The sequence below is a fragment of the Hemitrygon akajei genome, chromosome 5 (assembly GCF_048418815.1).
Source record: "Hemitrygon akajei chromosome 5, sHemAka1.3, whole genome shotgun sequence".
Classification (NCBI taxonomy): domain Eukaryota; kingdom Metazoa; phylum Chordata; class Chondrichthyes; order Myliobatiformes; family Dasyatidae; genus Hemitrygon; species Hemitrygon akajei.
The window spans coordinates 179,694,167-179,712,413 of NC_133128.1; the positions used below are offsets into that span (position 1 = coordinate 179,694,167).

Genomic DNA, 18,247 nt, shown 5'->3' on the forward strand with positions numbered 1-18,247 from the left:
CATTGTAGTTGTTAACATAGAATCAGTTTCCACTTTCCGTTTATAATGTACTTCTGTCAGGTTACTGTTTAGATCCTATTGTTTTTCTAGAAATCACAAATCATTAGAAGCATGGTTCTTTTCTGATAACTCTGTAAACAAGCATTTCGAAATAGACACCGTATACGAACCCCTAAGAGCCAAAGAAATGTGAGCCAATAGAACTGAGAGGTCAAGAGAAGGGGCAGCCAATCAGGACTGAGGCAATGTAAGCACAAGCACTCCCAGAGAGAAACGCTAACAACTGCACACTGTGGATGTCACCTCGACTGGTGATGAAACGTCTGCAAGCTAATTGCCAAGCTCGTGAACACCCCAACATCAAATCCCAAATCTGTAGTTCACAAGGGCTTTTTGACCTTATACTTCAGAATTTCAAAAGATTAACTCCTTTGTTTTTCTAAAAAGTTGAACACCACATCCCTTTTATTTGTTTTTCTGGTAACTCCATATTACTTTTGATTTTATTTTATTTAGACATATTGCAGAGTAACAAGCCGTCCCAGTCCAGCAAGTCCACACTGCCCAACTACACCCGTATGACCAATTGACCAACTGACCTACTCCTCGTGTGAACGTAGGAGGGAACTGGAGCACACAGTGGCAGTTCATGCCGTTGCAGGGAAAATGTACAGGCTCCTTACAGACAAGTGGCAGAATTGAACCCGGGATGCTGATGCTGCAATAGCGATTATCTCGTTTTTCTCGACTGAATTCCCATCTCTAGTCATCCTTTCATCTGAACCACTTTTGTTACAACCTTACACCTAAGTCCATTTCTGCTTGACTTCTGTACCGGCCACCATGCAGAGATTCACTAGTTCAAGTAATCAGTGCTATTTTGTCTGTTTGGTGTCTCACTACTTTACATTTTCTTGCTTTTATACTGTATATGCTTGAGCCAAAGTTAAGAAACTCCTTAATTCACTGCTATTTCTGATAGTCAGCTGGGTTACCTATCTCTTTCTATCTCAATATATGAATAATTTCTCCTGCATTGCAATGGGTGGGGTCCTCATTTCTGCCTGAAGGAGTCATTCTAATTCAGCATTTTAATATCCTCAGTAGCATTCTGACCAATGCAAGGAACAATTTCAAACAAATGCTGGCTATGTGTAGCAACCAGTCCCCATCAACTCTTGGCTTCATCATCTTAACTTTATCCTTTTGCTTTTGAAACACTTAGCATTGATTTGCTTCCTTGCAGAAATCTCCAACTCGATCCTACATAAATCAGAAATAAAATACTGTAGATGCCAGAAATCTGACATGAGAGAAAACAGGAAATGCTCTGGAGACCAGGCCGTACCTATGGAATGAAGTTGAGAATTTATTTAAATCTTACATCCGTCCCACAATGTGAGGGAATAAAAATCTTTGTGCTGTGACTCCATTGCAACGCACAGACACGTGAATTTAAAAGTCTAATGGCTTGTAGTATGAAGCTATCCTGTAGTCTGTTGGTCCTGGCTTTAATGCTGCGGTACCGTTTGCCAGACGGAGGCAGCTGTAGCACTTCATAGTCGGGGTGACTGGTGTCCCGGATGATCTTCCAGGTCTTCTTTCTGAACCTGCTGCTATAAATGTCCTCAGTAGAGGGAAGTTCACATCCACAGATGCGGTGTGCTGTCCGTACCGCTCTCTGCAGTGCCCAGTGATCAAGGTCGATGCAGTTCCCCTTCTGATAGATAGATAGATAGATAGATACTTTATTCATCCCCATGGGGAAATTCAACTTTTTTTTCCAATGTCCCATACACTTGTTGTAGCAAAACTAATTACATACAATACTTAACTCAGTAAAAAAAAATATGATATGCAAAAAAATATGATATGCATCTAAATCACCGTCTCAAAAAGCATTAATAATAGCTTTTAAAAAGTTCTTAAGTCCTGGCGGTAGAATTGTAAAGCCTAATGGCATTGGGGAGTATTGACCTCTTCATCCTGTCTGAGGAGCATTGCATCGATAGTAACCTGTCGCTGAAACTGCTTCTCTGTCTCTGGATGGTGCTATGTAGAGGATGTTCAGAGTTATCCATAATTGACCGTAGCCTACTCAGTGCCCTTCGCTCAGCTACCGATGTTAAACTCTCCAGTATTTTGCCCACGACAGAGCCCGCCTTCCTTACCAGCTTATTAAGACGTGAGGCGATACATCTGTATCTGGACGTATCTGGATGTATCTGGACGGTGATACAGCCAGTCAGGAGGCTCTCAATGGTGCCCCCGTAGAAGGTCTTGAGGATTTGGGGACTCATGCCGAACTCCTTCAGTTGCCCCTTTTGCCACACAACAGCCACTGTGACAGAAAAAACAGAAATGTCAATATTTAAGATCCTAGTCCTTGAAGTGAATGGGTACAATTAGATGTACCCATCCCTAGTACAATGAGGTAGACTCTTGACCTCAGGATTAATCTCATTATAATCTTGCACCTTATTGCCTACTTGCACTGCATTTTCTGTGTAATTGCAACACTCTATTCTGCATTCGGTTAATGTTTCATCTTGTACTGTCTCAGTGTACTGCAGATTGATATGACAGTATGCAAGACAAGCTATTCACTGTAACTCAGTCACAATAAAGTGCCATTAGAACCATTCTGTTAACCTGCAGAATATGGACAGTTTCTCAGTGCTGCACAGCCTCTACCACCCACACCTTGTTTGACAATAATCAGTATTTGCCTTTTATCGAATTGATGTCGATTTCTATTGGCTCCCCCATGCACTACTCAGCTCTAGCTTTTCAATCATTGGTTCTCCTCCTATCCCACACTTGGTGCCCTTCCAACTTGGATCCACTGTGGAAGGCCGTTTTGCCTCTGTATCCCATTGCAGACTTTCAGCTATCTGACCCCCACATTCCTCAGCCACCTCATGTTCTGGAGCTTCATTGTTGCTGGGCCTTTCTCCTACTTTAACGTTTCTTTATCCATTTAACTTTACTTATTAAGAGCCCATTTAAATGTTTCTTAAACACAGTGATTGTATTTAACTCCAGCACCTCCTCAGTGTGTTCCAGATATCGACCACTCCCTGTTCTTATAATAAAAACAATTTCCCCCTCAAATACCCCCAGCCTTTAATTATATTAAGAGCAAGAGAGCATTTAGGGAAATGGTGACTTCACTCAGGGACAACTCAAAGAGTTGATGCCTGGAACCAGGGGAACTGGGAGAGGTACTAAATGTGAACATGAAAAATTCTGCAGATGCTGTAAATTCAAAACAACACACACAGTGCTGGAGGAACTCACCAGGTCAGGCAGCATCTATGAAAATGAAGAAACAATTGATGTTTCGAGCCAAACCCTTTCTTAAGGACTGGAAAGGAAGGTAGAAGATGCCAGAATAAAAAGGTGGGTGTGGTGGGGGGGAAGGAGAAGGAGGATAGTTAGCAGGTGATAGGTTGAAAGGTACTAAGTGATTACTTGCATCAGTATTTACCAAGGAGAAGTCTGTGTTAATATCCTAAGGGATGCAATAATAAGGAGGAGCTGTTGAGTGTATTTAAAAAGTATTAAGGTTGGTAAGTCCACATGGCCTTATGGAGTCTACCACAGGATACTGGGGGAAGCAAGAGGAGGAGATTGCTGTGGTCTTTGAGGAGATCTTTGAATCTTTTTTAGCTACGGGTAAAGTCCCAGAAGACTGGAGGAATACCCACTGTTGATGGTTTGTTTAAGAAGGAATAATCCATACCTGAGGTATGAGAATTACTGGAGAAGTTTCTAAGGGGCAGGATTTACTTCCATCCAGAATAGCATGAATTTATTAGGCATAGTCATCATTCCTGGCAGGTCCTGTCTCACAAATTTAATTCAGCTTGATTAAACAAAGATGATTGAAGGTAGGGCAGTTGATGTTGTCTTCACAGACATAAAGCACTACAGCAGAGTACAGGCCCTTCGGCAATGATGTTGTGCTGACCTTTTAACCTACTCCAAGATCAGTTTGACCCTTCAATCTATATTTCTATCAAGGCATTTGACATGGTCCCTCTTGGTAGGCTGGTATTAGGTCACATGGGACCTAATTCGGAGGAATTGGCAAGTTGAATATGAAATTGGTTTGATCGTGGAAATCAGGTGTTAGTGGCTGAGGGGTGTTTTTCTGACTGGAGATCTGTGACCAGTGGTGTTCCATTAAGATCAGTGCTGTCCATATCTGGCTGAATGTGGCAACGTGAGTGCTTAAGGTGGTAAAGAAGGCATTTGGCAAACTCACCTTCATTGGTCAGGGTGTTGAGTTTAAAGATTGTGAAGTTGTGTTGTACTTGCATAAAACTTTTGTCCATTTATATTTGAAGTTTTGGAAGCTTTGGGAGGGGTGTAGAAGTGGTTCACGAGAATGTTGCATGAATTGAAGTGTACTAGCTATAAGGAGAGTTTGGACAAACATACTTTTTTTTTCTAGAGAGCTGGAAGCTGAGAGAAGCGGATACAATAGCAATGTTTAAGAAACTTTTAGACAAACCCATGAACAGGCAAGAGAGCTGGCATCATGTTTAGTACAGACTCAATGGGCCAAAGGGTCTGTCCTGTACAAAACTACTTCATTATTATATGATGACAAGTGTGCTGTGTGCCGCCTTCATCACCAGATTTACCTGTCCTGACACCTTCAATGAACAATGGACTTACACTCAAAGGTCCCTCTGTTGACCAGCACCCTATCAAGTGTCCTACCTCTAAGTTACTTCCTGGACTGCATCACCTTGCACTTGTTCAGATGAAATAGCATCTGCCAATGCTCTGCCCAACTTTACCCCTGACCTCCACCCTTCTGGAGCCTTGGACAAGTACCCCTGCTGTTCACAACTCCATTACTTTTCATGGTCACCCACAAACTTGTTAATCATGCCTCCTGTGTTCATGTCAAATGTTAATATAAATCACAAGCAGAAAGGGTCCCAGACCCTGTGGCACATCACTCATCACAGACTTCCAGTCATCACCCTCTGCTTCCTATTACCATGTCAATTTTTTTTCAAGTCTTTCATTGTTTTACCCATTCATGTGGGCTTGAGCAGATGTTGATTTTTTTTTGCCATGTATTTAAAAGTTAGGCTGTTAAAACACAATTGGAAGTCCAATATTTTAGATGCATTATGCTTACTTAGGGGTTATTGCAAGTTTTGTTGATCCTGGAATGGAAGAATGGTTCATATTTATTGGTGTTTAGTGTGTTTCAGGGAATTAATTCATTTTAGTAGAAAGGGGATTTGAATGTCTATAAATCAATATTGTTTAAAACCTCGTTTATTTTTTAAAATATAAAACTGTACATTTTACTGTAACTATATGGAAATATCACCTAATTTTAGGAGTCATTTGATCCAATTGACTGACTGCTGTCAGCTCATGGCAGGTTTTAAAATTTGATTTGGATTTCCGTAGCTTATTAAAATAGCCAAATATATTATGATGTGTGGTAATTTTTTTCAGCCGATGAACAGTTTTGCATAATCATTTATATTTTCTATATTCCATTAACAATATTGTTACAGAATTATTGCAAGCTAATTTATTTTGTGTTTGTTCTGTTTTTGAATCTGCATTTTCATTTCAGACTCTTATTGAACAGGCTTTGCAGCACAATTATGTCTCAAAGATGAGCACTTTCTGAAATTCTATTACCGGCTATTCTATTAAAATCTGGAGCTCTGGTTAATTTGCTCAACATTCTAAATGTTTAAATTTTGATGACATGATAAAATATGCTGTGGAATTTTTCATCTTTTGTATTAACGGATATCCATAGCAATTGTAATACTTAATCCTTCATCTTTATTTTGACATCTCACTGTGGTTTTATTCAGATTTTTGTCACCTTTTTTTCTGTTCATTTTAATTTCTATGTCCCGTATTTCCTTCCAGAATTTATTTGCATGTTTGCTTGTTCCTAGTAGAAATGGAATGTAAAAATTAATATTTAGTGCTCTCATTTTTTATAGCCAACTTTAAAATCCTTTTCTTCTGTTCACTAATACTACTAGTAAAAATATTTTATTTATACTTACTAACAAAATGAATACATTCCTGTAGATAAATAATAAAGATTAATTGGGTTTTACTTTCAAAGCAAATGTTTGCATAAAAGATTGGAAATTGTAATATTGCTGATATTTTTGCAATTATTATTAAGTACTGATTAAAGTAGCTCAAAATCCATAATTCATAGCACAGAATGAGGCAATTCAGTCCATCAAGTTCATTCTGACTCCCAGCAGTGCAGGTCCATCAGTCCCATATTCTTGTACCTTATTCTCTCTCATGAAAATAATTCTAGGATTGAACAGATTGTCATAAGAAGAGCTTGTGATGGCTCTGGGCCTGTTTTCACTAGAATTCAGAAGAATGAGGGGTGTTCTAATTGAAACCTATCGAATGTAGAAAATCCTCAATAGATTGGATGTGGAGAGGATGTTTCCTATGGTGGGAGAGTCTAGGACCCACAAGTTTCACCTTGCTTCTGGTGCCAACATAGTATGCTCTTTCTTGTCTTACTAACCCAACCCTGTATGTCTTTGGGATGTGAGAGGAAACTGGAACACCCTATAGAAACCCATATGCTCTCGTAGCGACCTCACAGACTCTTTACAGAAAGTGCTGGGAATTGAACTCTAATCACTGATTGCTGGCGCTGTACACAATGTAGAATTCTTGGAGATTTGCAGCTCACGAGGGGATGACAGAAGGGCACGAATAGTGCCACAAAGAGATTTTAAAAAACCAGACAGGAATTTTTAATACTGAGATTTTACTGAGTGAGGAACCAGCATCGAGCACGAGCGGTGGGTGAGCAGGGTTGGTGTGGAGGCCAGCACATAGGCTGCGGGATTTTGGATGAACTTGTGTTAATGTTGGGTGAGTTAGATGGACAAGAGGACATTGGAATAATTGAAAATGGTTTAAAACAAATAGTTTTGGTAAAAAGTGAGTTGATGGGGAGGGGATGTAGAGGGTTCAGTTGAACTTGCATAGCCAGTTTGAAATTTGAACACAGTTGGTGATGGGGATGGAAGAAATTTTGACAGTTTGCGCCAAATGCACAATCTAATAACAGCTGTGAATTGTGCCTGCATCCAAAATTAATTTCCATCGATTTCTGTGGAAGTGAATTTTGGAAGCTGTTATCAACTCAGACACTACGATAGTTACTACCAGTGCCCAGAACAGACTTCTGTCACATTATGACTTTGGTTTTCCAGTGTTTCATTTATTTCGCCAATTTCATTTAATTCAGTTTCACAACTTTTGAACTCTTATGATCCAGTATAATAACAACTAACTCAGTTGGTTACAGAATTTATACCCGTACTGCACCCTGGCTGATCTTTACAGTATTTCACTGTTGTTTCTTAAAATTACATTGGACATGCATAATGGTTATTACCTTCACATTAAGGGCAGTGAGGACAGATGAATTTATGTATAGGTGCGTTATCAGTAGACATTAGTGCTTCCTTTTCGCCTCCTGACAAAAATAGTCTATGGATTGTGTCACACCTAAATTATCTTTATTTCTTATTCTGCTCATCCAAAATAGACTATGGGTTTACATTGGGAAATGAGAGGCTGGTGAGCTACAGGCATTGGTTGACAATGTTGTGACATGAACTAAGTCACCAGAGAGACACTGAAGCTAATGGACATGAAAGTGTTTTATTCAGCATAAACAAGCAACAGGCATCATATTAAGACACTCTTGTAAGAAAAAACCTGCTCAACACACTATTACATGACATTTTTACATGCTAAATATCAATGATAACAGCAGCATAATTCTATAGTTACAATGCATCTACAATGCTTCCTTTGAATTACATACAGTTTTCACACACCTCCTCCTTCGCACCCACACTCCAGACACCCAAAATGAATGTTAATTTCCACTGGCTGTAGGCCACATTCATGCATCTGAGTTTAATTGTTCTGAGCTGCATTTTAAAATTAAATCTGCAGTTCACATTCAAACCTGAAGATCGGTTGCTGGTGAAATTAATATTTGCTATATGTCCTAACTCCTGAATACGCCCTAACAACAATACTCAGAGAAGATTGTGGAAAGTGTCAGAAGTTGAACTTAAATCCATAGCAGGTAAAGTTTGGGGGGTGGGGGGAAATGTGTTCTGACCTTACTGGATGCACTAAAAATAGCGGATATTCTTATTGGATACATAGAGGATATGGAGACAAGGATGGCAGAAGACTCAAGATGTCCCAATTCCAATACCACATTCACAATAGCTCCAAATCATTTCTGATACATTAAATATCTGTACCATCTAGTTAGCAGCATGACCCTAACCTGCATTAGATATATTTTGTTTTCAAAGTCAAGCTGTTTAGAAACACTGTACTTAATATTCTAAACCATGATAGTCAAGTGTAAGCTGGTTCAGTCTGCATTCTTTGAATATATTAATAGCCGACAATATGGAGATTTTTAAAAGTAACCTTTGGCCGTGGATCTTTTGCTTTGCATAGTAAGAAGAGGAGATGTGCTCGCAGCTTGGAGTGGCATTCGACCACTGGTGTCTGATCCCAACTCAAAGGACACTCAGTCAATCTCTCGCAATCATGTTGTGACAGTGACTGACAGCAAGCTGGTGACTATTGCAGGTAGTATCATTTGAAGTCTGTGAATATCAATCGTTTGAACAAATTTTCAGAATTAACATTATTGAACCGCATTGTTAAATAATTTATAGCTGATTATCCTTAATTCATTTAGTTTATTCTGTTTATTGCACAAAGACCTTATGCTTTTTTCTTTTTTGATTTGAGTACGTCTCAGACAAAAGCAATGATCTTGATAAAGATAAAATGCTTTGTGTATGAATTTAGGGTTTCTAGAGTTATTTTGGTCTGTGAATATAATTATATTGTAATGTATAGTTCTTAAAGAAAAAGAAAAGATAATATTCAGAAGTTGGAGTTGAGTAGAGGAACTTGAAGATGTTCATTCATTAGTTGAATCAGATTTTGTGGATGAATGAGAAAAGATGAGAAGAAACAAAAGGGTGGAATAAACAGGTTATTGCAGTGGAAAACGTAATCCTAATGTGTGTTATGGCCCGTTACACCGCTGGCGTTTAGGCCAGCAATGAAGATGCTCCATCTCTGGCGGTGTTCAGGGCTTCTTTCATCATGTCAGTAGCTTCCTCTCAGTTTTCATTAGTGTCAGTCATGCAAGTCCCGGGTGACTCAGGAAAGCACACCATCGCATCAGATGTAGAAGGATTCTTCATTGCTGTTTCGTTTGACTAGTCAGGATTGTTGGCCCTGAGTTGAATCCCTGAACCTGGAGTACTATGGACCACTCTTAGTCTGGCCTCTACCTTTTCACCTGTTTGGCATGGGTGGCCCTACCAAGAGCCAAAGCATAAAGTCCTGACTGTAGGCAACATAGCTCTCCAAGTTAATGAGGCATGCAAGCCCCCAAAGCGTGACAGGGTTGTGGTCCTCTTGGAAGAAGGTTCCTAATACCTTCCAAGTTGTAGCATCGAAGGGAATGCACCCTGACAGGATAGATGCAGAGTGAGAGAAGTACTGTATCAAAGCAGATGTTTTATGAACCTGTAGTTCACACCTGGTCCATGTATTTTGTAGGTGGTAAATGGACCACTTACCGTATAATGGCAGAGGATGCAATAAATGCTGCTGTCAAATCTTGCAACCTGAACACAACAGAACCATGCAAGACGGTTGGACTACTACTAGAAGGAGCCCATGACTGGTCTCCCACTCTTCACATCAGATTGGTGCAATACTATGGTCTGGGTGCCGAGGTAAGCAGTTTCTGTTCTTCCTCCCCAACCCCCCCATATACCATCCTTCTCTGTTTTCTGTTGTTGAGCCAATGTTTCTTTTGTCGACCCTGCCACTTCTTATTTCAGGGCTTTAGTTTTGCTTATTAGACTTTTAAGGTGAAATATTGGCTTCACCGCCTCCCTAAACTTTTAGCATTCTTGTAAAATTTAAGTAAATTCAAAGTTCAGAGTAAATTTCATTATCAGAGTACACATATACAACACTGAGGTTCATCCTGTGGGCATACTCAGCAAATCTATAGAATAGTAACTATAGCAGTTTCAATGAAAGATCAACTAGAGTGCAGAAGGGAACAGGCTGTGCAAATGCAGAAGTAGATAAATAGCAATAAATAAGGAAAACATGAAGTGGCTGGGCTGAGTTGTTCTCTGATCTTAGCAATTCAGTCACAAATGTTTCATTACCATACGAGGAAACAGTCACAGTGTGTAATTTACAGTGCACTGATGGTACCTCCTCATATGCTGATGAAACACTTGCCAAGATCGGGGAACACTTCAACCCAACCATTAAATACCCAAGTTACACATTTTCCGAGTTATTTCCAGAACATGAAATAACAAGATAAAGAGTCCTTAAAGTGAGATCATTGGTTGTGGGAACATCTCAATGGATGGGCAAGTGAGTGTAGTTAACACCTTTTGTTCAGGAGCCTGATGATTGTGGGGTAGAAGCTGTTCTTGAACCTGGTGATATGAATCCTGAGCCTCTTGTATTTTCTTCTGGATGGCAGCAACGAGAAAAGAGATTGGACTGGGTGGTGGGGATCTCTGATGATGGATGTTGCTTTCCTATGGCAGTGTTTCATGTAGATGTGCTCAATGGTTGGAAGGGCTTTACCCATGATATACTGGGCCAACTCCGCTACCTGTTGTAGGATTTTCCATTTAGTTGCTACAGAGTTCCCTGAGATGACTGAATTATTTACCTTTTACCACAATAAGTTTTCATTTCCTGAAAGGACATGGCTGACTAGAATTTGTACCCAACTCCTGTGGCTGAGGTGGCTCCCATCATGTTTGTGCTGAGGCAACGAGTCTTGTTGTTTTAGACAAAACTTGCAGTACTGCATTCAAAAAAGTCTGTGATCTAATATGCAGACCCTCCAAACTGTGCCTTAGATTTTCAAATTCATTCTTTTTTTGCTACTCCATTTGTAATCCTCACTTTTTGTCAAGATCAAGACTGATTTGCACAGTTTCTTGTTCAAACATTATTTTTCTTGGGTTCTCAAAACAACTCATTAACTTTGGCTGAATGAAAAAGTTTGATTTCATAGAACAATTCCCAATAAGGACAATAACATTCAAATAACTCTTTAAAAAATAGCTACCAGGCCTAGACCTGAGCGGTAGTTTCAAAATCTTTTAAAACCAGTGTGGCTAGTTCTTGTTATAGACTCCGTCTCATGAGGTTTCCCAGGAAATTTGTGTCCCTGCACCAACTCTGCACAAAAGCAGAGTAGGATTGTCAAAGCAGCTCGCCACCTCATTTTCTGCACTGCCCCTGAGCCCCAGGGAAGTGCCAGACTGCATCGCGGTAGAGACATTGTGAAAGGGAAGAGCAATCTGGAAACAACTGCCTTGTGTCTTTTATATTCTTGACTTTGTTCCTGGGAAATGGACCTGCTTGGTAAGAAAAGGTCAGGAAAATTAACCCTACTGTGCTAACATATGTTACAGTGTGCGCATTAAAAATGTATGTAGAATAAGAATTCCATTTAGCATCCAGTACGAAGGACAATCTGCAACCAAACTGCATCAAGAAATCATCCTAAAGCAGGACTTCCCAACATTTTTTATGCCATGGAGCCTTATCATTAATCAGGGGGTCCGTGGACTCCAGGCTGGGAACCCCTGTCCCAAGGGATAGATCTCCCTGAGCTTGCACCATGTGGATGAAGGTACTCAAAATACAAAACTGATTTGAAGAACAAGTCATGCCTTGTTCTCTTTGCTACAATCAAGAAGGTGGTGCAGAAGCATGAAGGCACACACTCAACAATTCAGGAACAGCTTTTTCCCCTCTGCCATTGGACATTGAACCCATTAACACTACCTCACTACTTTTTTATTTCTACTTTTACACTACTTAGATAGATAGATACTTTATTCATCCCCATGGGGAAATTCAACATTTTTTCCAATGTCCCATACACTTGTTGTAGCAAAACTAATTACATACAATACTTAACTCAGTAAAAATATGATATGCATCTAAATCACTCTCTCAAAAAGCATTAATAATAGCTATTAAAAAGTTTTTAAGTAGTTTACTTAATACATTGAGTCCTAACCCCGGCACTTTAACATATCTTACTCCTGGCGGTTGAATTGTAAAGCCGAATGGCATTGGGGAGTATTGATCTCTTCATCCTGTCTGAGGAGCATTGCATCGATAGCAACCTGTCGCTGAAACTGCTTCTCTGTCTCTGGATGGTGCTATGTAGAGGATGTTCAGGGTTTTCCATAATTGACCGTAGCCTACTCAGCGCCCTTCGCTCTGCTACCGATGTTATACTCTCCAGTACTTTGCCCACGACAGAGCCCGCTTTCCTTACCAGCTTATTAAGACGTGAGGCGTCCCTCTTCTTAATGCTTTAATTTAATTTTTAATTTAATTTAATTCTTATTTAATTTAACTATTTTATTTATATTAATTTATATCCTGTAATTCAGTTTCTTCCTCTAGTACTCTGAATTGCCTTGTACTTCTGCCGCAGACCTAACAAATTTCACGACATATGCCAGTGATATGAAACCTGATTCCGATTCTGATTCTAGTGCCAACAATGCTGCTGCATCGCTTTATGTCCATGAAATTCTCAGGAAAATAGACAGTACTTTGTAAACACAACACAGTTAGAATAGAAATGCTAACTCTGCTTTTCTAACAGATTTTAACTACATTCTTATTCTTTAGGTAGCACGCCATCTTGCCTCTACCTATGGGGGAAGAGCATTTGAGGTGGCTAAGTTGGCTCAAGTTACGGGAAGGAAGTGGCCTTTAGTTGGTAAACGTTTGGTGGCTGACTTCCCATACATTGAAGCAGAGGTAAGAAACAGTGTTGCTATTGCACAAATGTTGTGAGCTGTTGATATTGAAAAGGTACTCACAAATTTATTGTGATTAAATCCCAGAGGTTGATGAGATCTGTCCTTGATTATTGAGAGAGACAAGAGAGGAGATTATTGGGAACTGGCCAGAAACTTTTGTATCCTCTTTTGCCACAAACAGGGTTCCAGAGGGCAGGAAAATGTTTTTTTCCCTTTTTTTTAAGAAGGGTAATAGGACAACTCAGGAAATTGTAGCAATTCACAAAGCACAGGAGGAACTCAGTAGGTTTGGCAGCATCTATGGAGGGAAGTAGACACTATGAGTTTCATTCAAGACCCTCCACCTGCACTGAAAGATAGAGGGGAGGTAGCCAGTATATTAAAAATAGGAGAAAGGAAGGGATGGAGCAAGATCCAAAATTCCCTTTCTTAACCTGGACTCTCCCAAAATTGATGAGATCCATGTGGTAGGTTGGCATGGTATCTGAGTTGGCTAACTCGATCCAAAACTGGTGATAGTAGGCACTGTGACCAGTGGTGTACCCACAGAGCGTCCTGTCTCACTGCCAGGGGAGGAGGTGGAATTGGATGCCACCTCCTTTTAATGTATTTAAGAGACATTTAAGCATAGTAAGGTATACACCAAAGGCAGGCAAATGGATTAAACTTGTCACTGATTCAGTGACGGCATTCAGTAGAGCGGAAAGGCTATGAATGTGAGAGGTAGGTTTCAGATAATTTATATTTATCGGATTAATGATGTTAAATGCAGATTAATGATGTTAAATGCATTTATTTGTTTTAAGAGTGTGTTGCATGTGTAATTATTTTGTAGTTGAATGTTTTTGAATGTCTATTAATTCTGGAGCTTTCTGTCAAAGTGTTTCTCTTAGGGGTTGTGGTGGGTTCTTGTTCAGGCCTTGCCATATAATGCCACTTACCTGCAGTGGACAGAGTCTCGTGGTTTATGTCAGAGTGAGATTTGTTGAGGGAGTTGATACTGGACGATCTGCTCCTGGTATGTGTGAATGGGCGAGGAGGGAGCTGTGAGCATCAGTGGGCCAGCAGAAGTGTTGACTCCATTGTGGATATTGGCATCATAATTGGTGTTAGACTCTATGTTGTCTCTGCCATCTCCCTCGCATTAATGCCATGTTCACCAGCATTTCTTTTAGAGTAGAACTCTTTTACAATTTATTTTTTTTTGAGACATTGATCGTGTGGATAGTCAGAGGCTTTTTCCCAGGCTGAAGTGGCTAACACAAAGGGGTATAGTTTTAAGGTGCTTGGAAGTAGGTACAAGGGGGATGTCAGAGGTAAGTTTTTCGCACAGAGAGTGGTGGGTGCGTGGAATGCACTGCCAGCGACAGTGGTGGAGGCGGATACAATAAGGTCTTTTAAGAGACACTTAGATAGGTACAAGGAGCTTAGAAAAATAGAGGGCTACGCAGTAGGAGTATTCTGGCAGTTTCTAAAGTAGGTTACATGGTCAGCAGAACATTGTGGGCCAAAGGGACTGTTATGTGCCGTAGATTTCTATGTTCTATATTCTAATAGGGTTTTGGAGATCCAAAGTCTGTGCACCTTGGTCTTCTGTGCAGTCTCTGATCTGCACTCTCAAATGCCAGTGGAATATTGTATCTAATGAAAAGCAACCAAATAGGTAAACAAACTGCAAGCAAGTTTGCATCAGGCTTTACCCTGTCCATTCTATTGCAATTAGAACAACTGGAAAAGCCCCTTTGGCCTACAATGTTGTGCCAAACCGGTTAAACGCCTGATTAAACCAATCCCTTCTGCTGATACAATGTGTGTATTCCTCCATTCTTTGTACATTCACGTGTCTAAGAACCTTTTAAGCACCTCTATGGTGTTTACCTTCACTGCCACCCCTGGCAACACATTCCCGGCACCCGCACTCTCTATGTCTAAAGAAAAACAATTGTCCAGTATGTCTCCAATTTACCCCTTCAGGGGTTCCCAGCCTGAGTTCCACGGGCCCCTCAGTTAATAGTAGGGGGCCATGACATAAAAAAGGTTGGGAACCCCTCCCTTAAATGTATGCCGTCTAGTATTAGACATCTTCACCCTGGCTGTCTACTCTTATCTTTGCTCCTCATCACCTTGTAAGCTTCTATCACATCTCAATTCAGCCTGCAGCATTCTGGAGGAGTCATCTCAAGTTTGTCTAGCCTCTCCTTGTAGTAGAGGCTGGACAATCCTAACTCCAGGCAGCATCCTGGTAAACCTCATCTGCAACCTCTGTAAAGCTTCTACATCCTTCCTATAATGGGATGGCCAGACCTCAGTGCAATACTCCAGTTGCAGCCCAGCCAGAGTTTTACAACATAACTTCCTCTGCCTAGTGCTGCTTCCTCCTTCCTTTTGTCCCATGGTCCACTCTCCTCTCCTATCAGATTCCTTCCTCTCCAGCTCTTTACCTTTCCCACCCACCTGGCTTCATCTATCACCTTCTAGCTATCCTCCTTTCCCTCCTTCCACGTTTTTATTCTGCTGTCTTCCTCCTTCCTTTCCAGTCTTGAAGAAGGGTCTCAGCCTGAAACGTTGACTATTTGTTCATTTTCATGGATGCTGCCTGACCTGCTGGGTTCCTCCAGCATTTTGTGTGCATTGCCATGGATTTCCAGCAGAATTTAACATTTTTTCCTGATTGTAATTGTCCAATTCTAAAAGATTCTTCTGCACTGGAGAATCAGGTTGATGATTTAGCCACCTCCCTTTTCTTGGTGAGTTTCTGAAGCACAACCCTTAACTGAACACTGCCCCCACCCCACTACCGCCAACACTACTAATTACCCTTCTTGCTGTTTAGTACTCTGTAGTGAAGGCATGCTGGTCTTGCTTCCTGAAACTGCCACTGAGCTTTACGATCTTACAGCTATCCTTTGCATTCAGATTATCTGCAGGTGTCCTATCTCCAGTGCGTTATATCCTTTTGGCACACCGTAGAGTCATAGGGTCCAAGTGTGTCCTGAGGTATTTACCATGCTCAGACATTCACCACCTTCTTCCATTCCTCTGCTCCTAATCACCTGTCCAGCCATGTTTCCATCTCTATGTTATTCCTGCTACTTGCACTGCCTGATTTTATAGCATTTACAGAAATGTATTTATTTTAATTTATTTAGAAATACGGCACAGAAAACAGACCATTCGGGCCCAGTGAGCCCACGTCACCCACTTTGAAGTTAAAAGTAAATGTAATTATCGAAGTACATATATGTCACATTATACAACCCTGAGATTCATTTTCCTAAGGGCATACTCAGCAAATTACATCCAAGGGACTGATTGACCTACTGACCGGTAGGCATCGGACTGTGGGTGGAAACTGGAGCACGCAGAGGAAACCCACGCGGTCCCAAGAAGAGCATACAAACTCCTTCCAGACGGTGACGGGGATTGAACCCCAGTTGCTGGCGCTGTAAAGTTTCACACTACTGTGCCACCTCGTTGAGTGACGCTGCCCTGATCAAAAGAGATGCTGCTGCCAGGCTCAGCCCATTTGTTTGAAAGCACACTGGCTGGGCCTCGATCACAATGCCGTAATAATATTTGCAGCATTTGTCTGAGGTTTTCATCAACCCAAGCAATAAAGCCAGCTGTAAGGCAGATCTTGTTTGAAATGTTAAAGCATATTGTTGCCCAATTTGTGCAGGTACGGTATGCCGTGAAGGAGTACGCACGCACTGCTGTGGACATCCTTGCACGCCGAACTCGACTATCTTTCCTGAATGTGCAGGCTGCTGAAGACGCTCTTCCCCGCATTGTGGAATTAATGGCTGCGGAATTGAACTGGAGTGAGAAACGGATTCAGGTCACTCGCGTGTTCTTTCTTCTTATATATAGATTTTTCCTTATTATCTGGTGCACTCAAATAAAAAGCTGATAGTTTTAAATGACATTACTCCTTATGCACCATCCCTTCATTATTTACCGCCAGTTGAATATAATAAATGCATCTGCACACACCAAACATCTGTCCTTCTTCAGACCTGTGGCACAGAAGCCTCTGTTTTATTGAATGAATAATGCATTTGAAAATAAATGAGATAGCTTATATCAATATACTTTTAATAATTGTTTTCATTTTATTCAAAATGTGTCTAATCCTTTGTATCAGATGATCTAAATAAGATCTCAATGGAAAATGCAGTACTTCAACATTTTCTGGCTACGTTTTGTCCTTTGGAGTGAATTTATTTTGTATGGAAAAAATATGTTGCATGATTTGGAAAAAATTGTTGTTTTTCTGTTTTTGAAAGGATTGGCATTTTTGCAAATCCTTTGCAAGTCCTGTTACTGTGATTTTTATGTGGATTTCTGACCAAGGAATTCCAGATACCCTGGTGAAATGATGATCACTTATGGTTTTTCCATCTCAGATAATATTCTCTTACTCTATTGCCCATCATGCCGCTGACGTTTAGGGCAGTATTGATGGTCCTCCATCTTTGGCTGTGTCACCACTTCATCGCGTCAGTAGTTCGGTTTTCACTACTATCAGTCATGCAGGTGCCAGGTGGAAATTCAGGAATACCATTACCCCCTAATATAGAAGGATATTCTTCAAATAATATTCATTGTTCATCAAGTATAGTGTCTTTTTAAAGTTAATCCCATTTATTATCTATTGCCACTTTTTAAGCAGCTACTCTGCATTTATCTCTGTTCTCTTCTCATTAAACTGCAGACTGGATTTAAACAGATGCTTTGTCAAGATAGTCAAGATTGCTTTGATTAGAAATTTTAGTAGTAAAGAAATACTATAATTAGAATACACTAGGGACTGCACATGCTGAAATCTGGAACGACACCCAATCTAATGTAACTTCTTTGGCATAATTTCTGTTAATAATTTTATAGCTTCTAATATTCTGACCCTGATTTCTGTTGCATGTTTTTAGGATGAGCTAAAGGCTGCTGAGGAATTTCTGTACTATGAAATGGGTTACAAAGTTCGATCCGATCAATTACGCAACACTGAAATAAACCTGTCACCTACGGATGTCAACAGGTAAAAAGAAATACTTTTTTCTCCTTTGCTCCACACTGCATGAAACAGTTAAACTGTTTTTACCGAAAGAGCACTACTGCAGACTCATGTACAGGACATAGAAACCTGACCTGGCAGTTAGTGATAAATTCGGGCAGCAGGTACAATCGTCCCTGTTTGTTAAACCAAGTCTTTATCAGCCTTCTCTGGAGGGTGGCAAAGACCCATTAGTACTCTTTCAAGAAGAACAGCGTTGTCCTAACTATTGAACAGCATGAAGAGCATTGATGTT

General features: G+C 40.4%; 1 protein-coding gene across 4 annotated transcripts in view; it reads left to right on the plus strand.

Annotated features, from left to right (window-relative positions):
• gpd2 (glycerol-3-phosphate dehydrogenase 2 (mitochondrial)) overlaps positions 1 to 18,247 on the plus strand; it is a 134,722-nt gene that overhangs the window by 107,452 nt on the left and 9,023 nt on the right. For all 4 annotated transcript variants that reach the window (XR_012099097.1, XM_073047346.1, XM_073047345.1 and 1 more), the window contains 5 exons: positions 8,536 to 8,670; positions 9,661 to 9,839; positions 12,805 to 12,936; positions 16,618 to 16,776; positions 17,867 to 17,976. Coding sequence is in view for 3 of the 4 variants with exons in the window: in XM_073047346.1 (XP_072903447.1) it covers positions 8,536 to 8,670; positions 9,661 to 9,839; positions 12,805 to 12,936; positions 16,618 to 16,776; positions 17,867 to 17,976 (715 nt within the window). In the remaining variant the exon portion in view is untranslated. The remainder of the gene's footprint in view (positions 1 to 8,535; positions 8,671 to 9,660; positions 9,840 to 12,804; positions 12,937 to 16,617; positions 16,777 to 17,866; positions 17,977 to 18,247) is intronic.